Source organism: Scyliorhinus canicula, chromosome 4 (genome assembly GCF_902713615.1).
Source record: "Scyliorhinus canicula chromosome 4, sScyCan1.1, whole genome shotgun sequence".
In the NCBI taxonomy this organism is placed as follows: domain Eukaryota; kingdom Metazoa; phylum Chordata; class Chondrichthyes; order Carcharhiniformes; family Scyliorhinidae; genus Scyliorhinus; species Scyliorhinus canicula.
Genome location: NC_052149.1, coordinates 145,599,979 through 145,624,502, shown reverse-complemented (window position 1 = coordinate 145,624,502; position 24,524 = coordinate 145,599,979). Strand labels below are relative to the sequence as shown.

The following is a 24,524-nucleotide window of genomic DNA, read 5'->3' as shown; positions in this document are numbered from 1 at the left end:
TAAAGACCTGTGCCTATCATAACCAGTCTAATCATTCAGCACATGGTGAGGATCTATGCTGTAAGTTTTAAGCTCTTGTACTTCTGAAAGGCTGCATCCCGAATGAGCGGGAAAACTGATGCCCTCTGTCTTTATAGTGAGTGTGCTCTAACTGGTGATTGGCTGCAGTGTTATGCATGTTGATTGGTCCTACTGTATGTCCATCAGTGTGTGTGGCTGCACCATATATATATTATGACACGGCCCATCAAGTCAGCACCGACCCACTTAAGCCCTCACTTCCACCCTATCCCCGTAACCGAATAATCCCTCCTAACCATTTTGGTCACTAAAGGCAATTTATCATGGCCAATCCACCTAACTTGCACGTCTTTGGACTGTGGGAATGAAACCGGAGCACCCGGAGGAAACCGACGCAGACATGGGGAGAACGTGCAAACTCCGCACAGACAGTGACCTAAACCGGGAATCGAACCTGGGACCCTAGCGCTGTGAAGCCACAGTGTTATCCATTTGTGCCACCGTGCTGCCCACGGGAGAGTAAGGAGGTGATCTTGGGCGGGGCTGCAGACAGACCTAAACATATGAAAAATGCTTATTGTCACGAGTAGGCTTTAATGAAGTTACTGTGAAAAGCCCCTAGTCGCCACATTTCGGCGCCTGTCCGGGGAGGCTGGTACGGGAATCGAACCGTGCTGCTGGCCTGCTTAGTCTGCTTTAAAAGCCAGCGATTTAGCCTGGTGAGCTAAGCCAGCCCCTAATATTACCACCTTCAGTGCAGTTAGGGGTGGTCAATAAATGTTGTTTTGCCAGTAATACCCACACCCCACGAATGAATAAAAAATAGAATGATGGAGACGAAAGGCAGATTTTTCTTCGCACAAATCCCTTATATTATAAAGCGATCTCTTTATGCTTGATTCCTTTTTTTATTGAGAATGTAGCAATTATTCTCCCAATCTACACTGCCTATTGGAGGGGCCTCCCTCCTTGTCAGTCTGTTCTGATGACTGTTGCAGGGAAGGGGGGTATCTAAGGATATGTATGAGTACCTATATTCTTTCGTCCAGATGACTGTAACAATCAAACCGCAGCTGATAGCGCATTTTGTTCTCCGTTCTGCTCAAAAAAATATTTATTTTCCAGAACTCCTGATGGCATAACCTGCTCACAGCAGCGAGCCACTTTAGCAAGGGTATTGAAACAAATCTGCCACGCTCTGTCCCATCAAAGAAGAGCTCAGTCACATCTCAGCTGACAGCTTCCTCAGCCTGAGCTCAGTGAAACACTGTAGGAGACATTTTGGCGAGAATGCTTCCAATGAATCCAACACAGCTTCTTCAGCAGCACTGAAAACACCGGTCCCATCTTAACTGAAGCAGGATTTTCAGCAAAGGCATCAGTGAAAACACAGCATAGAATAAGGGAAAGTGCTGACTATTACATGTGCCCGTTGAAGACAAAATTATTGTTCAGCACTGGTAACATGTTACTCATTAAGTAAGTAAAGCAAAATATTAATTTGATGATATGTTTAATTGTACAACTATGCTCATACAGAAAAAAATACTTGTGCTCCAGTCAGCCCACAACATTTTGATAATGGAGGAAGGAGCCCTCAGGAACAAAAAGGTTGAGAATTCTGACGGGTAATTTTGTGTTGCTGGGGTATGATGTGTTGGGTAAGCTGGGTCTGTGAGGACTGCGTTTACTGCAGCAGTGAGAGAGACAGGCTTCCAACACTTGAAGAAATGCAACTCGATTTTATTGAACTCTTAACTATCATACATGCTTTAACTGTGGGTTGACACTATGCTGAGTTGACTGGAGACCTGAGGCTAACCTGACCAGACTATCTTACTACCACATGGTGCATGTTCTAGTTGTTGCTCACTGGCTCTGACTGTCTGAGAGGCTGGATCCCAAGAGAGCAGGAAAACTAGTGCCCTCCTCTGACTTTATAGTGGTCGTGTCCTGTCTGGTGATTGGCTGCTGTGTTCTGTGTTCATTGGTCATCCTGTGTGTCAATCAATGCCTGTCTATGCACCATCATATACTTGTGTGTATATTATGACAGGGCAGAGATCACGTTGTGTAGCTTGTAGAGTAAGGAGGTGATCTTGGGCGGGATTGCAGACAGATTTAGAGCCACAATGGGATGTGGAAGGCCTGGGAGGGGTGATATAATTGAGGGAGTCTGATCATGTGGAGGAGGAATTATTATGATGATGGGGAATCCAATCATGGAGCGAAGCAGGTTAGCTTAAGGGTCTGTGTGAATGAACCCTTGTTCCGCCTGACCCAGCAGCAGTACTAGAAAGGCACTTAACTTTCATGCTCAGCAGTCCTCACCTACCTGTTTGCCAAGGCCCAGGAGACCCAGCCATTCTTTGTTAAAAATGAAAGAGAGATGGGCCGCATAGTGGCGCAATGGTTAGCTCTGCTGCCTCACGGTGCCGAGGACCCGGGTTCGATCCCAGCCCGGGTCACTGTCCGGGGGGAGTTTGCATGTTCTCCTCATGTCTGCATGGGTCTCACCCCCACATCCTAAAGATGTGCAAGGGTAGGTGAACTGGCCACGCTAAATTGCCCCTTAATTGGAAAAATTTGAATTGGATACTCTAAATTTATATATAAAAAAGAAACAAAAATATTTAAATGATAAACAACCCTCTAATAGTGGATTAATTGTCCCCTACACCACTTTCTTTAAATTGGATGGCTTCAAAGGTGGTTGAGTTTGGATTTCAGATTTTTAAAATTGTTACATTCCATTCTATCCAAACCCACTAGTTTTTGAGGATTGAAACTGTCCTGTGAAAGCCTGATACAAGTTTTCGAGTGAATCCTACCCAAATCATCCCAAGCTAATCCAACCCAAACAATCTGATTTAATTCAGAGAAGTCACACCTAATGCAATACAAGTCACGTAGGATGTCAGAGGTGTACAGAGACTTGACTGTACGTTCGGACATTTTGGCACGACTGCAGTCATCTTGTGGATCATGGAATCTTCACCAAGAATCTGATGATATCAGAGCTAATAATGAAAAGAAATTCCTGGGCGGGATTCTCCGTCGACCAACGGCAGAATCGGGAAACGTGATTGGGCAGAGAATCGGCCATGAAGCCAAAATCATAGCGGGCATTGCATCCAGCAATGTCTCCAGTTCCGCATTGGTGAATCTTTGTGCAGCCAACCTGTTGGCTTGTATGAGTGTTTGTGGGGGGTGGACTGCATTTCTGTGGCTGCTGCTTATCAGCCTCTCGCGTGTCAATCCCGACTCCAGCGAATCAAACACCATTTGTCATTGGAATGGGTCATGTTCCATGTGGTGCTAGTGCTAGCCCATTAATGGTTGATGAATTGCTCTGAGAACGGTGCCAATTTTCCTGTCGTATGACACCACCGATTCTGTCCCGGCATTAACACTTTCTGAAACGGGAATTCTGCCGGCTATATTTGAGACATTCAGTCACAATCCGACCACCTGCCCGGTCCATCATTCCACAGCAAAAATACTGAAATTAAAATATGTCTAGTCAGTAACGAAGGTATGATATGCCTGCATCCATCATTTTGATCAAATCATCCACTTACATTGAACTCTTCTTAAAAAGCCATCAGGCTCTAACATTAAATACAAACCCATTTCCTACTAGTATGGCACAGAGCAATTTCAATCCAATGCTTTAAAGCAGTCAGCTCATCATTTTGGGGCTCTGGGGATTGGCTATGTTGGGATTTCATTCCAGCTCACTAACCTATTACTACTACCAAGCTATTCTGAGAGACAGGTCCCCTTCAGTTATCGCTACAGCAACTAAATTGTGTTTCCTGGCAACTATAGAGATGCTTTCACCCCATTAATATTCAACTGGAAGAGATAACAAGATAAAAGCAGTTGATTCAAAGCCCTACTATCTCAAAATTATATGGCTCGCTGTCCTGGCATTCAAATTTTAATAACCAAAGAGATCTATCTTAGAAACTACTTTTGATAGTTAACAATGGCAGTAGGAGATTTGAGTGGCAGCTATGGACTCTGACTCTGGTAAATATAGAGTGAGCAGGATTCTCCAGTTTCCCCAGCCACGTGTTTCTCGGTCGTGCGCTGTTCGCAGGTGGCAGAATTCTATACTCCCGTTGCTTGTCAATGTGATTTTTTTATTGAAGCCATCCCATACCACCGGGAAACCCATGGGCGGCGGGCACTGCCAGTGGGAAAGGTGAATCGCAATGGCCAGAGAATTTGGACCAGTATTACATATAGGTCAAAATAAAATGATGCTCAATGATTACAATTCGCAACATGAGGTTTTCTTCATAAATTTAGAGTACCCAATTCATTTTTTCCAATGAAGGGGCAATTTAGTGCGGCCAATCCACTTACCCTGCATTCCTTTGGGTTGCGGAGGTGAAACCGACGCAAACATGGGGAGAATATGCAAACTCCACACGGACAGTGACCCAGGGCCGGGATCGAACCTGGCTAACCACTGCACCACCGTGCTGCTCCCGCAACAAGAGTTTTGACTATGTGCCAAAGAGGAATCGAAGAACGACTAAGATAAGCAATTTTGCGAGCAGAAGTTTGGAGAACAGCATTCCTCCATCGAACTTGGGCTGGGGGTGCACAGCAAAAGAAAGACTTCACATTTTGAGATCCTTTCATCACCTCAGGATGTCCCAAAGTATTTCAAAACCAATCAAGTACTTTTGAAGTCTAATTACTGTTAAGCCAACACAGCTGTCAATTTTGACACAGGCAGGATCCCACAGACAACAATGAAATTCAATGGCCAATAATTCTGATTGAATATCTGATTGAGGGATAAATATTGCCCACAACAATTCTCAATTTGTGCTATCAGAGCTTTTACATCCACCTGAGAGGTAGGTAGGGCCTTAGCTTAGCATCTCGTTTGAATGCATTCAACACCAATGCTTGCAGCACTCCCTCAGTACGGCACTGATGTGGTAGCCTAGATTATGTGTTCAAGTCTCTGGAGTGGAGCTTGAACCCTCAAACGATATATGTCAAGGAGACACAGCTGGAGTGAGGCACATCCAGAGTAGGAATTGCAACTTGGTAATTTGGTGCAGTGAGGTAATTCGGTGCAGAGTGAGAGAAGGTGCTTTTTTGGAGGTGCTTTTTAATCCTGGTAAGTAGTTTTTCTTTTCATTGTCTAATTTATTTATTTTTATTTTGAAATTGTAGTTGTATAAGTTTACATAAGGTTTAAGACATGGCAGGAGATCCCAGACCCGTGTCATGCTCCTCGTGTGCGATGTGGGAGCTCAGGGACACGTCCACTGTCCCTGGCTCTTTCACGTGCAAGAAGTGTGTTCAGTTACAGCTCCTGTTAGACCGCTTGATGGCTCTGGAGCTGCGGATGGACTCACTTTGGAGCATCCGCGATGCTGAGGAGGTCACGGATAGCACGTTTAGCGAGTTGGTCACACCGCAGGTGAAAGTTACTGAGGGAGATAGCAAATGGGTGACCAAAAGACAGAGCAAGAGTAGGAAGGCAGTGCCGGTGTCCCCTGCGGCCATCTCCCTGCAAAACAGATATACCGCTTTGAATACTGTTGGGGGAAATGGCTCACCAGGGGAAGGCAGCAGCAAGGTTCATGGCACCGTGGTTGGCTCTGCTGCACAGCAGGGCAGGAAGAAAAATGGCAGGGCTATCGTGATAGGGGACTCGATCGTAAGCGGAATAGACAGGCGGTTCTGTGGATGCAATCGAGACTCCAGGATGGTATGTTGCCTCCCTGGTGCAAGGGTCAAGGATGTCTCGGAGTGGCTGCAGGACATTCTGGGGGGGGAGGGTGAACAGCCAGCTGCCGTGGTGCACATAGGCACCAACGATATAGGTAAAAAATGGGATGAGGTCCTACAAGCAGAATTCAGGGAGTTAGGAGTTAAACTAAAAAGTAGGACCTCAAAGGTAGTAATCTCAGGATTGCTACCAGTGCCACGAGCTAGTCAGAGTAAGAATGTCAGGATAGATAGGATGAATGCGTGGCTCGAGAGATGGTGCAAGAGGGAGGGATTCTAATTCCTGGGGCATTGGGACCGGTTCTGGGGGAGGTTGGACCAGTACAAACCGGACGGCCTGCACCTGGGCAGGATTGGAACCGATGTCCTGGGGGGGTTTGCTAGAGCTGTTGGGGAGGGTTTAAACTAATGTGGCAGGGGGATGGGAACCGATGCAGGAAGTTGGAAGGTAGTAAAACAGGGACAGAAGAAAAAGGAAGTAAGGGGAAAAGTGCAAGGCAGAGAAGACATAGTCAAAAATCAAAAAGGGTGACAGTACAAGGTACAGTGACTGAGGGGAGCTCAGTCAATAGGCCCAGTAATACTAAAAGGAATAAAACTGGAGATGTTAAGATTCAAAACAGAGGTTAAAAAAAAAACAACATAAGTGTACTTTACCTGAATGCTCGTAGTATTCAGAATAAAGTAAATGAGTTGATGGCACAAATCATCGTGGATGATTATGATTTAGTGGCCATTACTGAAACATGGTTAAAGGATGGTCACGACTGGGAGTTAAATATCCGAGGGTATCAAACTATTCGGAAGGACAGAGTGGATGGTAAGGGAGGTGGTGTTGCTCTGTTATTTAAGGATGACATCCGGGCAATAGTAAGGGATGACATCGGTGCTATGGAGGATAAGGTTGAATCCATTTAGGTGGAAATCAGGAATAGTAAGGCAAAAAGGTCACTGATAGGAGTAGCCTATCGGCCACCAAATAGTAACGTTATGGTGGGGCAGGCAATAAACAAAGAAATAACTGATGCATGTAGAAATGGTACAGCAGTTATCATGGGGGATTTAAATCTACATGTCAATTGGTTTAACCAGGTCGGTCAAGGCAACCTTGAGGAGGAGTTTATAGAATGTACCCGCGATAGTTTCCTAGAACAGTATGTAATGGAACCTACGAGGGAACTAGATCTTGTCCTGTGTAACGAGACAGGAGTGATTCATGATCTCATAGTTAGGGATCCTCTCGGAAGGAGCAATCACAATATGGTGGAATTAAAAATACAGATGGAGGGTGAGAAAGTAAAATCAAATAGTAGTGTTTTGTGTTTAAAAAAAGGAGATTACAATGGGATGAGAGAAGAACTAGCTAAGGTAGACTGGGAGCAAAGACTTTATGGTGGAACAGTTGAGGAACAGTGGAGAACCTTCCAAGCGATTTTTCACAGTGCTCAGCAAAGGTTTATACCAACAAAAAGGAAGGACGGTAGAAAGAGGGAAAATCGAACATGGATATCTAAGGAAATAAGGGAGAGTATCAAATTGAAGGAAAAAGCATATAAAGTGGCAAGATTGGTGGGAGACTAGAGGACTGGGAAATCTTTAGGGGGCAACAGAAAGCTACTAAAAAAAGCTATAAAGAAGAGTAAGATAGAGTATGAGAGTAAACTTGCTCAGAATATAAAAACAGGCAGTAAAAGTTTTTACAAATATATAAAACAAAAAAGAGTGGCTAAGGTAAATATTGGTCTGTTAGAGGATGAGAACGGAGTTTTAATAATGGGAGATGAGTTAATGGCTGAGGAACTGAACAGGTTTATTGGGTCGGTCTTCACAGTGGAAGACACAAATAACATGCCAGCGATTGATAGAAATGAGGCTATGACAGGTGAGGACCTTGAGAGGATTGTTATCACTAAGGAGGTAGTGATGGGCAAGCTAATGGGGCTAAAGGTAGACAGGTCTCCTGGCCCTGATGGAATGCATCCCAGAGTGCATAAAAGAGATGGCTAGGGAAATTGCAGATGCACTAATGATGATTTACCAAAATTCACTAGACTCTGGGGTGGTCCCAGTGGATTGGAAATTAGCAAACGTGACACCACTGTTTAAAAAAGGAGGTAGGCAGAGAGCAGGAAATTATAGGCCAGTGAGCTTAACTTCGGTAGTAGGGAAGATGCTGGAATCTATCATCAAGGAAGAAATAGTGAGGCATCTGGATAGCAATTGTCCCATTGGGAAGACGCAGCATGTGTTCATAAAGGCCAGGTCGTGCCTAACTAATTTAGTGGAATTTTTTGAGGACATTACCAGTGCAGTAGATAACGGGGAGCCAATGGATGTGATATATCTGGATTTCCAGAAAGCCTTTGACAAGGTGCCACACAAAAGGTTGCTGCATAAGATAAAAGATGCATGGCATTAAGGGTAAAGTAGTAGCATGGATAGAGGATTGGTTAATTAATAGAAAGCAAAGAGTGGGGATAAATAGGTGTTTCTCTGGTTGGCAATTAGTAGCTAGTTATGTCCCTCACGGATCCGTGTTGGGCCCACAATTGTTCACAATTTACATAGATGATTTGGAGTTGGGGACCAAGGGCAATGTGTCCAAGTTTGCAGATGACACTAAGATGAATGGTAAAGCGAAAAGTGCAGAGGATACTGGAAGTCTGCAGAGGGATTTGGATAGGTTAAGTGAATGGGCTAGGGTCTGGCAGATGGAATACAATGTTGACAAATGTGAGGTTATCCATTTTGGCAGGAATAACAGCAAACAGGATTATTATTTAAACGATAAAATATTAAAGCATGCCGCTGTGCAGAGAGACCTGGGTGTGCTAGTGCATGAGTCACAGAAAGTTGGTTTACAGGTGCAACAGGTGATTAAGAAGGCAAATGGAATTTTGTCCTTCATTGCTAGAGAGATGGAGTTTAAGACTAGGGAGATTATGTTGCAATTGTATAAGGTGTTAGTGAGGCCACACCTGGAGTATTGAGTTCAGTTTTGGTCTCCTTACTTGAGAAAGGACATACTGGCACTGGAGGGTGTGCAGAGGAGATTCACTAGGTTAATCCCAGAGCTGAAGAGGTTGGATTATGAGGAGAGATTGAGTAGACTGGGACTGTACTCGTGGGAATTTAGAAGGATGAGGGGGGATCTTATAGAAACATTTAAAATTATGAAGGGAATAGATAGGATAGATGCGGGCAGGTTGTTTCCACTGGTGGGTGAATTCAGAACTAGGGGGCATAGCCTCAAAATAAGGGGAAGTAGATTTAGGGCTGAGTTTAGGAGGAACATCTTCACCCAAATGGTTGTGAATCTATGGAATTCCTTGCCCAGTGAAGCAGTTGAGGCTCCTTCATTGAATGTTTTTAAGGTAAAGATAGATAGTTTTTTGAAGAAAAAAGGGATTAAGGGTTATGGTGTTCGGGCCGGAAAGTGGAGCTGAGTCCACAAAAGATCAGCCCTGATCTCATTGAATGGCGGAGCAGGCTCGAGGGGCCAGATCACCTACTCCTGCTCCTAGTTCTTATGTTCTTATGTTCTCTGGGTGAGGAAACTGTAGTGGAACCACTTGGCCACTGCTGATACTACTCGGACTGAACTTCAAATTGAGCTTTATGACCAATCATGGAGCGAACATCCTGAAGAGAAAACATATGAAAGATCAACAGATCTGAAAAGTATGGATGAGCATGAGAGTCACCTATGAGAAAAAAATTGGTTGATGGAGGTTGGTTAGTTCATTTGGCTGAATGGCTGGGTCATGATGCGGAGCGATGCCAACAGCATGGGTTCAATTCCCAAACCGGCTGAGGTTGGCTGGTTGGTCTGGGGATGTGATTCTCATTTTAAGGGTTCCTATTAGGGTGGCAGAGTAGCACAGTGGTTAGCACAGCTGCTTCACTGCTGCAGAGTCCCAGGTTCAATTCTCAGTTTGGGTCACTGTCTTTGTCTGCACATTCCCCCCATGTCTGCGTGGGTTTCCACCGGATGCTCCGGTTTCCTCCCACAGACCAACAATGTGAAGATTAGGTGGATTGGTCCTGCTAAATTGCCCTTACGTTAGGTGGGGTTATTGGGTTACGGGAATAAGGTGGAGGTGCGGGCTTAAGTAGGGCACTCTTTTCAAGAGCCGGTGCAGACTCGATGGGCCAAATAGCCTCCTTCTGTACTGTAAATTCTAGGATTCTATGATTCTATCCATGAAAATCCCACCTTCTCAAACTTGTGACCATCAGGTTAACTCACCACCAGTCAGCTCTCTGTTAAAAGAGGAGTGCAGCCTGTGGTTCTCTGTGACTATGGCAACTTTCTTTCATGCAATCAATTTCAAACAGTATCATAGAAAATTATAGGCCCCTTTTACACCAATTTTCTTGAAGGAAGAACAAAAATGGGCCCTTTGAGTTTGGAATTACCCTTCTGCAGAAACTCGGTGATGGGCCACCAAATTGAGTCGGACTACATTTACCAACATATGTGACCACTTTGAATGACAGTGAAGTCCCGCCTTTTGCAGGTGTTCCGTTCTGTAAGTTCTTGTGTTATCTGAACTTAAATTTAATTTTGTTCATTTGAGACTAACCAAAAAAAGAAACAGGAGACAGAAACTCTACTTAAGTTATAAATTAATATTTAGAAAGCTGGGCAGCCTAGTTATATGCAAACTAAGGTTCAGCATAGGGTGAAGGGTAACACTTGGCTTCCATTCTCTACCTGTAACTTCTGTGGGCCTTCTGCTTCCCTGTGAACAGCAAGCTCTGCAAACTTCACTTTCAAACTTGGTGCACGCCGTGCTCACTGAAAGCTGGCGTTTATTTATTTATTTAAAATCTTTCCAATTAAGGGGCAATTTACCGTGGCCAATCCACCTACACTGCACATCTTTGGGTTGTGGAGATGAGACCCACGCAGACACGGGGAGAATGTGCAAACTCCACATGGACAGTGACCCGGGTCGGGATCAAATCCGGGTCCTCGGCACCGTGAGGCAGCAGTGCCAATCACTGCGCCATTTCACAGCAATGCACGATCAATTGCACAAAGGCGAGAGTTGAATAGAACTGAGGCTTTATTACACTAAGATGTGTGGCCTCCTATAGCAGCTGGAGAAATGGCTGCTGTATGGGGAGCACACATATTTATACTCCACCTACTGGGCGGAGCCAACAGGTAGGGACTATCCCCTTACCTGTAGTACAGGGCCTTACCATACATACCCAAATATATACAGCAGTGGTTCCTACCACATTCACCCCCTGTTAAAATTGAGTCCGGCGGGGGTGGTGGAGAACTATATACAGCACAAGTTTAATATATAGAGAAAAACAATTTCATCGGAGTAGTACGACATCCCCGGGCAGTCACCACATGGCCTGCAACTCAGCGCAATGTTCCTGCATCATGCTCGCCAGAATGCAGCGGCATCTACTCGACAGGACGCCCGATCGGAAGAATTCGACTCCCCCGGGCACCAACCACGCAGTCCACAACACAACGCGGTCACCCTCAACCAATCTCGCCCCAAGCATCTGAGAAATTCGATGACGGAGGTCCAGATCAACGGGTACAACACGTCGTGCCTCTTCGACCCCGGGAGCACAGAGAGCTTCATACACCCACAGCTGGTAAGACACTGTTCCCTCCCTATTTATCCCGTCAACCAAACTATCGCCTTCGCTTCGGGCTCCCATTCCATCCAAATTCATTCCACACAGCAACACTAATGATTCGAGGTGCTTGCTATTCCAAATTTAAACTGTATGTCTTGCCCGACCTCTGCGCGCCACTCCTCTTAGGCTTGGATTTCCAATGTAACCTCAAGAGTCTCACCCTCAGTTTCGGCGGGCCCCTGCCCCCACTCACTATCTGCAGCCTCGCCACGCTGCGCATCACCCCCACTCCTCTCTTCGCCAACCTCACCCCGGATTGCAAACCGGTAGCCACCCGCAGCAGGCGGTACAGCCTGCAGGATAGGGTATTTATCAGAACGGAGGTCCGAAGGCTGCTCAGTGAGGGGATCATAGAGGCCAATAACAGTCCCTGGAGAGCTCAGGTAGTGGTCGTCAAGACCGAGGAAAAAATCCGCATGGTCGTCGATTATAGCCAGACCATCAATCGCTTTACGCTCCTAGACGCGTATCCCCTCCCCAGAATTGCAGACATGGTAAACCAGATCGCCCAATATCGGCTATTTTCCACGGTGGATCTGAAGTCTGCATACCACCAGCTCCCAATCCGCCCGGAGGACCGCAACTACACGGTGTTCAAGGCCGATGGCCGTCTCTTCCATTTCCTCCGGGTTCCCTTCGGCGTCACTAACGGGGTTTTGGTGTTCCAACGAGCAATGGACCGAATGGTAGATAAGTACGGGCTGCGGGCCACGTTTCCGTAGCTGGATAATGTTACCATCTGCGGCCATGACCAGCAGTACCACAACGCCAACCTCCACCGGTTTCTCCAGACGGCCCAAAAATTAAACCTTACATATAACAAGGAGAAATGCGTGTTCCGCACAAACAGACTAGCCATCCTCGGCTACGTCGTGGAGAACGGAGTCCTGGGCCCAGACCGCATGCCCTCTTAGAACTCCCCCTCTCCCATGGCCCCAAGGCCCTCAAACGGTGCTTGGGGCTCTTTTCGTACTACGCCCAGTGGGTCCCCCAATATGCGGACAAAGCCCGCCCACTCTTCAAGGCCACGCTATTTCCCCTGTCTGCTGAGGTGCGGCAAGCCTTCAGCTGCATCAGGGATGACATCGCCAAAGCAGCCATGCGGGCGGTGGATGAATCCACTCCCTTTCAGGTTGAGAGCGACGCCTCAGAGGTAGTGCTAGCAGCCACTTTAAACCAAGCAGGGCGGCCCGTTGCATTTTTATCCCGTACCCTATCCGCTTCAGAACTTCGACACTCCTCAGTCGAGAAGGAAGCACAAACCATCGTGGAGGCTATCCGACACTGGAGGCACTACCTCGCAGGTAGGAGGTTCGCCCTCATTACCGACCAACGGTCGGTCGCCTTCATGTTCGACAACTCGCAAAGGGGCAAAATTAAAAATGACGAAATTCTTCGGTGGAGGATTGAACTCTCCACCTACAATTACGATATCAAATATCGACCAGGGAAGCTCAACGAGCCCTCGGGTGCCCTATCCCGCGGGACAGGCGCCAGCGCGCAAATCAGCTGCCTAAAGGCCATCCACGATGACCGGCTCGCCCACTACATCAGAGCCTGAAACCTGCCTTTCTCCAACGAGGAGGTAAAAGCGGTCACCAGGGACTGCCCGATCTGTGCGGAGTGCAAACCGCACTTCTATAGACCAGACAGGGCCCACCTGGTCAAGGCTTCTAGGCCCTTTGAACGCCTTGCGATCGATTTTAAAGGGCCACTCCCCCTCCACTAACAAAAACATTTACTTCCTTAACATTATTGACGAGTACTCCCGATTCCCCTTCGCCATCCCATGCCCCGATATGATCTCCCACACAGTCACTAGGGCCCTGCATAGTGTCTTCACCCTGTTCAGTTTCCCCAGCTACGTGCACAGCGACCGGGGTGCGCCCTTTATGAGCGACGAGCTGCGTCAGTACCTGCTCGACAAGGGCATCGCCTCGAGCAGGACTACCAGTTACAACCCCAGGGGGAACGGACAGGTGGAGAGGGAGAACGCGACAGTCTGGAAGACCGTCCTACTGACCCTCAGGTCCAGGAAGCTCCACGTTTCCCAATGGCAGGAAGCCCTCCCTGACGCGCTCCACGCAATTAGATCCCTCCTGTGTACAGCTACCAACCAAACCCCCCACGAGCGGCTCTTCATTTTTTCCAGGGTCACTACCACAGGGGTCTCACTTCCGGCGTGGCTGAGGACGCCAGGCCCGGTTCTCCTAAGGATGTACGTCAGGGCGCACAAGACCGACCCCATTGTTGAAAAGGTGTGCCTGCTTCATTCCAACCCACAGTACACATTTGTTGCGTTCCCGGACGGTCGCCAGGACACAGTATCCCTCCGGGACCTGGCACCCGCTGGATCCAGCCCCCCATCTACCCCCACCGAGGAACTCCTTTCCCCGTTCCCTATGCGGCCGCCCCCTTGCGCCCCCGATTCTGCAAGCTCACCCCACCAGTCCCGAGCGCCAGCACCAGCCCGTCCCCCGCGCCCCCAGTCTCCATTCGACCAGGAGGTGTATGAGGCTCGGACAAGACTCGCCCCGGAGCCAGCAACCGTACCCCAGACCTCGACGCCCGCCCAGCCACCGCAAGAGGCTGCAACCCCGGTGCTCCGCAGATTAAAACGGACAATTCTTCCATCGGACAGACTGACTCTTTGAGCCATCACCCCCGCCGGACTTGATTTTTTTAACAGGAGGTGAATGTGGTGAATGTGATTCACACTATATATAGTTGCCAATATCACTCCATGTATATATGTTAGTTATCTACCCATTGTAAGTGCAGTTGCACTATCCGACCACCAGGGGAAGTCGCTCTGGGAGTACGCGAGAGTTTGTACTGGGCTCCTCCCTTGGCTCCGCCCAGGACTCCTCCCCCTGGGACCGATGTATAAAGATCAGTGCCTTAGAGCCAGCCTGCCATTTCACCTGAAGTTCAACGACGAATAGGCTGGCTCTATTGTAAGTGTATTAAAGCCTCTGTTCAGATCCAACTACACGTGTTCGCTGAATTGATGGTTCCATCACTCTGGTTTCCTCCCACAGTCCAAAGATGTGCAGGTTATTTGAATTGGCCAAGCTAAATTGCCCTTAGTGTCCAAAATTGGTGGAGTTACTGGGTTATGGGGATAGGGTGGTGGTGTGGGGTGTTCTTTCCAAGGGTCGAGTCAGACTCAATGGGCCAAATGGCCTCCTTGTACCCTGTAAGTTCTCTGTCTAATTCTATGTGCTGTGCTGGCCCCTTTTGTATCTTCAACCTGAGTATGGGACCTGATGTGTTGGTACTTTGGATCTGTGGAGACTGCGTTTACCTTAGCAGTACCATAGACAGACTACCAACACTTGTAGAAGTACAACTCTATTTTAATTTAACTAAGAACTGTTAAACATACTTGCACTGTGGGTCGACACTATGTTAGATTGACTGAAGACCTATGCCTAACCTGACCAGCCTATACTGCTAGTACATGGTAGATGTTTGTGCTACTGACTGCGGGCTCTGTCTGTCTCAGAGGCTGCATCCCGAATGAGCGGTAAAACTAGTGCCCTCTGGCTTTATAGTGACCGTGCCCTAACTGGTGATTGGCTGCTGTGTTGTGTCTGTTGATTGGTCTTGCAGTGTGTCAGTCAGTGTGTGTCTCTGCACCACCATATACTTATGTGTATATTATGACAGGACCCTCGACTGCAGCAGTGTTCAGGTTCCACGTCTGCTATCCTGTTGTCACCCAAATGGATTTGCCAAGCAGTGCAGAATTCTGAATAGTAGTTCCACAGACCATTCAGCCCTACCAGTGCATGTTAGTGGTTGGTTCCCATGCAAGCAAATAATCCCCATCACATTCATCTAATCTTTCCCCATATCCCTTTGCTCCCTTTTCCTTCATCCACATCTCCAATCTGACCTTGAATTTTTGGCATAGTTTCTGCCTCACCCCCTGACCCTGGAAATGAACTCTCTCTGTAAAAATGTTTCTCCTCCTCTCTCTTTTTAATCTCAAACCATCGCCCAAACCCCGATGCAATGTTATATTTAGGCAGGCAAATCCTTGGGCAGGAAACCCGTCCTGTCATCGATTAATGTCCTTAATTAGCCACTTAATGACCACTTAAGGGTATTTTCCCACCCAGCCTCAATTTTTAGGCTGGCCTGAGTGGGTGGGAGGAGGGTGGGAAACAGAGAAATAAACATTTCTTCATTTCGGGCGAGAAGAGGGAGCGCCTTAATCTGAAGGTCCTTTCAGATTTGGGGCGCCCTCCCCTCCAGGACCTTGGAGCTCTGGCCCTCCCTCCTCCTCTGGCCTACCGCCTGATGCCATGATCCCCCAATCCCGAACTCCCTGGGCATTCACTACCCGCCCGCCCGCGGGAACCACGGGGACTTACCTTGAGGATGATCCAGGGATGTAGTTCCAGGAAGAGTACCTCTTCTGGCCACAGCAATGCCTTGCCTGGCCGGGTTGGAGAGCTGTCAGCGAATCTGATTTTCCAACAGCTCTCATGGGTTGGACATCCTTCCAAGGATGGATGGAAGTGTCATCCACTGCCACTTAATTGTCAAGTGAGCATTAAATGGCAGTGGGTATCTGAGAGTCGGCGGTAGTGCGTGTCGCACCAGCTCTCAGATGGTGAGCGCTGTCCTTAAAATTCTAAACCTGGTGTGGGATTTGAACCTGTGCTTCAGGAGTAGGGTTGCTATCCACTGAACCACAAGACCTCTGCATATAATGTAGAAGGTATTAAATGTTCATTTCTTGAGCATTTGTAGCCCCTTACACAATTTTCATACCCAGATGTGGCCCTCAGACTTTAAAGTTTGCCCACAATGTTCTAACATGTCCCATGTCTTAGGTTCTTCTCTATATTTGAGTACCTCACCCTCTCGTGCCACACCGCTCAGTCTTGGCTCAGTAGGAGAACACTTTGCCTTTCAGTTATAGTGGGTTGAAGCCCCACTCCCAATTCTGGATGTCACTCCACTAAAGTACTAAGGAAGTGCTGCACGGTTGGAAGTAGTGCACCTGATATGCGACCTGAAACCAAAACCCCATCTGCCCTCTCAGGTGAATGTAAAATAACCCATGGCATTATTCAAAGAAGAGCAGGGGAGTTCTCCTGTTTTAACAGCTTAGAAGAAGATTCTATGGTCATTATCTCATTGCTGTTTGTGGGATCTTACTGTGCACAAATCAGCTGCTATGTTGCCTATACTTTAAAAAGTACTTCATTGGTTGTAAAGCACTTGGAGATTTCTGGAAGTTATGAAAGTTTCTATATAAATGTAAGTCTTCTTATTTTGTGTACTGTTCTCTTGCAACGCAATCTTCCTTCAATGAAATGTCTTTCCTGCCATTTAGTCCGAGCATCCTCAATGGGCTATTTCTTATTCTTTCTGGATTTCAGCTTAACCTGAAAATCACTCTACCCCCCCCCCCCCCTCCTCCCTTTCAGTTTCTTTAACCCATCTATTTCTCTGAAGCTCACCTGCACATCACCATATACAGACAGCCCACAATCTCCTGATCAGAAGGTATGATGACCTTCCAATGTGTTATCCCTGAAAAGTCTCCAGTCTCTTCCTCATCTCCACTCACCACCCCCGTCCCCCCCCCCCCCCCCCCACTCCACCCCACCACCACCACCCCTATCTCAGTCTGTTTGAAACCCCTGTTACTTTCTAACCATGGAAATAAAATTACCCTCCCCTTCCAACCTCTGTCAGATCGTTCTCAGCTATCCTCTCTAACCCGAGACGTTCTTTCTCATCTCTGACCCGTCTTCTGTGTTGACAAAAATATCTTTCCGTTGCCTTCACAATCCTGCTTTCAGCTTTAATGCTTTGGTCCACTTCACATCTCAGAGCTCTTCCACGCTTACCCCAAGATCAGAAGCAACCCCAAGCTCTTCACCATAGGTTGTCCACGTTGGGTCAGTGATAACATTTTCAATTCTGAACGAGAAAACCAAGAGGCTGAAGCACGCAATCATGACTGGCATTCCTGTGCAGCATTGAGGAGACACAGAGCTGTTGGGGATGGACATAGAAGATACCAACGTTTGAACAAGGAATAGGAGAAGGCCATTCAGCTCCTCAAGCCTGCTCCGCCATTTTTTAAGATCATGGCTGAACTGATCCCATGCCATTTTTCAAAGAAGGGGAAGGACATTCCTCTGGTGCCCTGGCCAATATTTATCAGTCAACCACCTTCACTAAAACAGACAATTTGGTCATCTATCTCAATGCTGCTCTTGGCACCTTGTTGAGCACAAAATAGTGACTATGTACCAAGACTGCGACATTAGCTGTAAAATATATCTGGGTTTCCTGAGGTCAGGAAAAGTGCAATATACAGACAATAATTTTCTTTCAGAAACTTTGAAATGACTCAAAAGCATCTAAATTGTAGTAATGTATTGTTTCATGTGTAGATTCATGATTCAAACAGACCCCAAGCTTATCTAGAAAAAAATCACCATCAGGTTATCATATACAGTTTCTATTTCAGTAAGCACAGTTTCCTCAAAGATTTGTGTCTGTTAAAAACATGTCACTGATCAGCTGTGTTCTTCCCTATACTGTGAATCACAAGTCAGATCAGTTTTGAATGCAGCCCTGCTATCTGTACGCTGTCAATACGTGAAAATTCAAGCTCTTAAAATGGATTTATTGCAGTGATGACGTCCTAAACTCTTGATTGGTGGGGGTCGCGTTTCAAGTGTGAGTGGAGATGACTGGCTGTTGTCTGATTAACTGTGATTGGTGAGGACCGCAGCTCGTCTGCACTACACTGCTCTATAAATGCTCCTCCACTCTGATGTTATCCTGTTCAATTTTCTCAGTAGACCCCAGGTTTAGATGGCACTGTGTTTTTCAATTGAATTGCACCCTCACATTCTCAGAAACCAGTCGATTAAGCAGAGGTTGCACTCCTGACTATCTTTCATACATAACTTTACCAAGACAGATAACCCACCTTATGTACTATTTGAACAATACGCCTGGGTGAGTAAAACATTACTCTGATTTACCCTTTATTGAGGTTATCATTAATACTCGTAATAATGTGCTAACAATCTGCTAATCATATTGTGTTTGTAAGAGTAATAGTATTCATTTATAATTATAGTAAACTATGATATTGTCCTTTTTCATGTCTGCTACTATTTGCATTTTATATCAGAGTGAATTTTCTGTGAAAGCATTTCTTTCTCTCAATTTCTTTGCAGAAAATGAATCATGAGCTCCCTTTGGAACTTGAATATTTCTTCCAACCACAGCCTGTTTGCTTTGGCTACTCTCTGGGATGGGAATGGGAATGCCTCTCGCACCCAGATCTCCCACCAAGAGGTGCTGGTTGGGACTATACTGACTACAGTGGACCTGGTGACCCTGTTGGGAAACGTGGTGGTGTTTGTCTGCCCTGCTTTGGAGAAGAAACTGAGAACAGTAACTTACATGTTCATCTTGTCCCTAGCCACAGCAGATCTATTGGTGGCGTGTCTCGTCATGCCCTTTAGGTAAGTGCTGGGGGAGATGGTGGCATTGTGGTAATGTCACTGGACCTGCAATTCGAAGGCCCAAGTTAGTACTCTAAAGACATGGGTTCAACTCCCACCATGGCAGCTGATGGAATTCAAATACAATTAATAAATCGAAAATTTAAAGCCAGTTTTAGTAATAGTTGTCGTAAAAACCCATCTGGTTCACTAATGACGTTTTGGAAAGGAAATCTGCCATCCTAAACTTGTCTGGCCTAAACGAACGAATTAGGAGCAGGAGTGAGCATTCAATAATATCATGGCTGATCTGATTGTAACTTCAATCCCACGTTCCTGCCTACCTCCAGTAACTCAAGAATTTCTGTAGCTCTGCCTTAAAAATATTTAAAATTCTGCTTCCACTGCCTGTTGAGGAAGAGAGTTCCAGGGCAAAAAAATGACTCAGGACTGTCAGCAGTGCGGTTGACTCTGAAATGGCCACACAAGCCATTCAGTTCAAGGGCAATTACTGCTGGTCTTACCAGTGATGCCCACATCCCATGAAAGAGTAAATTCAAAAAGTCTGTGGAGTGTCAATGTTAATATCAATAGCGATTCCTTTGGTGCAGGGAAAACATTTTCATAGATTCGTTCAGCACAGAAGTGGCCATTCAGCCCATCGTTTCCATGTCAACTCTTTGAAAGATCAATCTACTTAGTCCCTCTACCCCACTATTTTCTTTCCTTTTCAAGAATACACCCAGTTCTCTTTCGGAAGCGACGATTGAAGCTGTTTTCAAGCAATGCATTCCAACATTCCAAATCAGAACATTTCTCTGCATTAAAAAAACCTTTCACCTTTAGTTTTAAATATACGTGGCATGACTAAGACGTTTGCAAACATGCCAAAAAAATTGGGATGTTCTTATCAGTGAGGAAGGAAGCTGGAGACTGTGGAAAGGCATTAATAGATGGGCAGAAAGGTGACAAAAGGATTCAATCTAGGCAAATGTGAGGTAATACACGTAGAACGTTGAATGTTCTCTCTCCCCTACTTTATCAAATCATAGGCAGCAGAACAGGTAGATCAGTTGTTAAAAAGGCATCTGTGATACTGTCCTTCGATTGCCAGAAATATAAAAGCAGGGAGATTATGCTACAGCCATATAAAAGGCCAGTTAGGCCACATCTTGGGTACTGCGGTGAGGTCAATAACTAGCGAGAATAGATTTAATATAATTAGTAGAAGCATGAAAGGGAAGTTGAGGAGTAATTGTTTCATGCAGAGGGTGATGTGGGTCTAAAACTCATTGCCAAAAGGCAGAAACCCTCATCACATTTAAAATATGCACTTGAAGACCAAGAGCTAGTTTTTCCACATTGGATGGGCCAAAAGGCCTCCTTCTGTGTTGTAAATGTCTACAATTTGATAAAGTAGGTGTAGAGAAGACATTCTACATTTCTCTTCTGATTCTTTTGTCAACCTGTGTCCTGCCAGTCTTATGACTGACCCGGCAAACTCCTTTTGAAATCCCCCAGATTAAAGGTATCTTTCTTTGCTCAGCATTATCTATGAGGTGACTGGAGTCTGGATGTTCGGCCGTCTGTTCTGCAAGGTGTGGATCTCATTTGACGTGATGTTTTGCACAGCCTCCATTGTCACTCTCTGCTTCATCAGCCTGGACCGTTACTGTTCCGTGGTTACTCCTTATCGCTACACCAAACAAATGTCACGCAGCAGGTAAGGGTCATCAGACCTCATGCTTTAAGGGGCATTAATTTACTAATTTCTTTTCAACTGAACAAAACAGGACTGCAAATGTAAAGGCAGCTCATTCAATGAGAAAATATTATATTAGATTGTTCTGTTAAAATAGGAACTTGCTTTCATTTGGATCTTTATCACAATTGGAGAACCTCAAATCATTTCACAAAATTATTTACATTTTTTGAAGAATGAAAAAAAAAGAAATGAAAATCGCTTATTGTCACGAGTAGACTTCAATGGAGTTACTGTGAAAAGCCCCTAGTCGCCACATTCCGGCGCCTGTTCGGGGAGGCTGTTACGGGAATTGAACCGTGCTGCTGGCCTGCCTTGGTCTGCTTTCAAAGCCAGCGATTTAGCCCAGTGTGCTAAACAGCCTAATCGACTCCAAGCTCCCATGGTCTGCGCACCGACAATGACTTGATATTTTTGGCACAGGACAACTGTGACTCTTTTGTTAGCACTGTCACGTTGGAGTCAGATAACTGCAGGTTCAAGTCTCACTCCAGGAATTTGAGTCCATAATGCAGGCTGCTATTTCAGTGAACTGCTGAGGGAGTGCTATTCTATAGAAAGCACTATTTTTCAGATTATCTTGTCATGATCACGTTGCTGTTTCTGGCCCTGGGAACATGTCAGCTTTGGCGCTAAACAGAATCAAATGACCAAAGTGAGGCCGGACCCCATGGCCTTCTGACCCCAATTTGAGCATACTACCCACTGAACCAAAGTTGACGTGACAAAACAGTTTGGCACCAATGCTAACACTGTAGTTTGTACGCCTCCTTAGACAAGCAGTGCAAACCCTAGAAACCAATGCCACACAAATTGAGCAAAGGTTTGCTTAACTTTTTCGAAACACCTAATCGGTGGCACAGTGGTTAGCACTGCTACCTCACAACAGAAGGGACCCAGGTTCAATTCTGTCCCTGGGTGACTGTCTGTGTGGAGTCTGCACGTTCTCCCCGTGCCTGTGTGGGTTTCCTCCGGGTGCTCCGGTTTCCTCCCACAGGCCAAAGATGTGCAGATTAGGTGGATTGGCCATGATTAATTTCCCCTTAGTGTCCAGGAATGTGCAGGTTAGGTGGGGTTATGAGGTTCCAGGGATAGGGCGGGGAAGTGGACCTAGATAGGGTGCTCTTTCAGGAGGTGTGAAAACTTGATGGGCTGAATAGCCTCCTTCTGTACTGTAGGAATTCTAAGATTAATGTTGAAACAAATGTCTGTGTTAAGAAGGGTTGGATCTTACCAGGCCTTTGGAGGCTTGGCAAATTGACAGCAGAAGGCGTTGGGAGACGAGCCCAATATCTTTCTACCACAGCAGTGTATTACCAGCGGTAGGAACCTCAGCAGCATGGTCACCTGGTGGCAATTCATTGCAGAATTAAGGGATACCTCCCATCCCCTTCAGCGTTTCACTAACTTCGAACTGAATCCATCGTTGTGTGGTGAGACTACCAGGGAAACTCTGGCAGCCTCCCAGTGGGTTCCCAGGGTAGGGCATGACCAGTCCATAACCCCCAGAGAGCCCCCTCTACCCCTCCCACAGCAGCGATGATTGACCCATCAGCCGTGGCGCGATCGATGGAAAGTGTCCCCCACCCCAATCGCCAGTTGGGGGAAAGGGGGAGGGGAGGGTGGGGCTCTCCTTCATCCTGCAGCCTCAGTACTGGTCACCTCCGGGCAGCACGGTGGCACAGTGGTTAGCATTGTTGCCTACGGCGCTGAGGACCAGGGTTCGAATCCCGGCCCTGAGTCACTGTCCATGTGGAGTTTGCACATTCTTCCCGTGTCTGCGTGGGTTTCGCCCCCACAACCCAAAAGATGTGCAGGATAGGTGGATTGGCCACACTTAACTGCCCCTTAATTGGAAAAAATAATTGGGTACTCTAAATTTATTTTAAAAAAAGAAAAGAAAAAAAGTACCGATCACCTCCAAAGATGGCGCTGCTGAGCCTACAACGCTGTCTGCCCTCTGGTTGGGCTGACAGCTTGAGAGGCGGTTGCCATCCCCAACTGGCTGGGAGTCATTGAGCTGTTAATTGAGTGTTGCTTGAAGAATGCTGCTCGGGTTCCCACAGTGCAGGGCCGACTTCCGCTTTCATTCTTAGTGGGGGGAGGACAGCTTTGTGGAGAAAGTCAACCCCTGATGTCTCATTCCTATCCTATGTTTATTTTGCCTCCATTTCCACAGGTGTATTGCCATGACCATTACCATCTGGGTCTACTCCTTCATGATTTCATTCCTGCCTGTGATGCAGGGTTGGAATGAAATCCCAGGCATGGACTTTGAGAACAACAGGGAGTGCGTATTCGTCACCAACAGAATTTTTGCCATTGTAGCTTCTGCATTGGCCTTTTACATCCCTTTCCTGATCATGTGCACCATGTACTTCTTCATATACCAAGCCTCCCGCCTGAAAGCAGTACGGGTCATGTCGCAGACGCTCGACCTCCACTATCATCCCGACAGCAGGCGGCAGGATAACCTACAGTTGGAGCACAAGGCCACCAGGACCATGGGTATCATCTTCTCGGCCTTTGTGCTGTGTTGGCTCCCATACTTTGTCTTCAACATTTGCATCGCTGTCAGTGGCTCGCAATTCAATGGTGCCACCATTAATCATGTATTTAAAGTCATCACCTGGTTTGGATATTGTAATTCAACCATCAATCCTCTGCTCTACGCCTTCCTCAACCGGGATTTTCAACGGGCCTTGAAGAAGATGCTTGTCTGCCGGCGCTGGAGGGCACAGGTTGATATCGGAGATGACATGGTTTCCATAGTGACCTTCACCAAAACCGTACAGGGTGCAGAATGCAGTGTGAAAAGCATGGACGGTTGCCAATAACTGCATGAAGTAGAAGACATGGTCCAATTCACCCACCTCAAAACTTCCCAAAGCATTATAAAGCCAATGAAGTGCAATCATAATGTAGGAAACATGGCAGCCACTTGCACCCAGCAAACACCCACAAACAGCATTTTGACGATCATCTGTCTGAGTGACGTTGGTGGAGGGATGAATTATGCCTGGGATTCTGGGGAGAACGTCACCACCCTTGTTCGAAATTGTGCCATGGGATCTGTTATAACCACGTAAGAGGACAGATGGCCCCAGTTCGATGTCTCACCTTGAAGATAGCACTTCTGACAGTGCAGCACTCCATCCGGCTGACACTCCAGATCACATGCTGAAGTCTCTGAAGTGAGGCAACAAACCCTTGGCCTACTAACTGGAAAGCAAGGGCTCCACAGTTGAACCACAGCTGATTCTGAATAAGGCATCAATAAATTATGCTATACTAATGAATGTACTTTGTTCGACAAAGGTTTCTTACACCCAACTTTGTCTGTAATGTGAGTAAAGCAGAATATTACACCAAGGTCCATGTAAAAAAGCTGTCTCACACACTCTCTGATGCCTCACTTGTTATGTTTATTGCCCTGGTGTGGAACAGAACCATTAGCAGATGAAGCCCTGGGTTCGGTGAGTTGCTGAATTAGCTGATCCAAGCTAGGTTCAAATTAAGAGGTATGGACGCCACCACACACATTGTTCATGCTTGACAGCTGCCTACGTTGGGCACATCATGTAAATTGCAAAGAGTGCAAACAGCTGAGTGAAGTGACCTAAATCTCCACTTTCTGATAGCCTCCTGTGATTGTTAACCATGTGGCAAGCTAATGGAGACTTCAGGCAGTATTTCACTCAACTGTTTGCACCGGTAACAGCAGTTAGAAGATGGAGACGTTGGGAAGCTTCGATCAGATAGTGTATTGGCCACTGCATATGGCAGGTAAGTTTCATGAACACAAATAAGGC

The 24,524-nt window shown here is 46.5% G+C and overlaps 1 protein-coding gene across 2 annotated transcripts; it reads left to right on the top strand.

Annotated features, from left to right (window-relative positions):
• The first annotated feature begins 1,330 nt into the window (after positions 1–1,330).
• On the top strand, positions 1,331–24,005 carry LOC119964159 (octopamine receptor 1-like). 2 transcript variants are annotated; one of them, XM_038793452.1, is made up of 5 exons: positions 1,487–1,500; positions 18,297–18,456; positions 18,681–18,971; positions 20,497–20,673; positions 22,892–24,005. In XM_038793452.1, the coding sequence occupies exons 3-5, from the start codon at positions 18,691–18,693 to the stop codon at positions 23,547–23,549; spliced, it is 1,116 nt and encodes a 371-aa protein (XP_038649380.1). In that variant the 5' UTR covers positions 1,487–1,500; positions 18,297–18,456; positions 18,681–18,690; the 3' UTR covers positions 23,550–24,005. The 2 variants fall into 2 exon arrangements, with proteins under 2 accessions (XP_038649379.1, XP_038649380.1); XM_038793451.1 differs by lacking the exon at positions 18,297–18,456 and having other exon boundaries at positions 1,331–1,500.
• Positions 24,006–24,524: the final 519 nt, after the last annotated feature.

Excerpts from the sequence above, each read along its gene's own strand:
- LOC119964159 (XM_038793451.1), top strand. The coding sequence starts at position 18,691 with ATGAGCTCCCTTTGGAACTTGAATATTTCTTCCAACCACAGCCTGTTT. Across the intron at positions 18,972-20,496 it reads TGTCTCGTCATGCCCTTTAG|CATTATCTATGAGGTGACTG; the intron begins GTAAGTGCTGGG and ends TTCTTTGCTCAG. Across the intron at positions 20,674-22,891 it reads AAACAAATGTCACGCAGCAG|GTGTATTGCCATGACCATTA; the intron begins GTAAGGGTCATC and ends CCATTTCCACAG.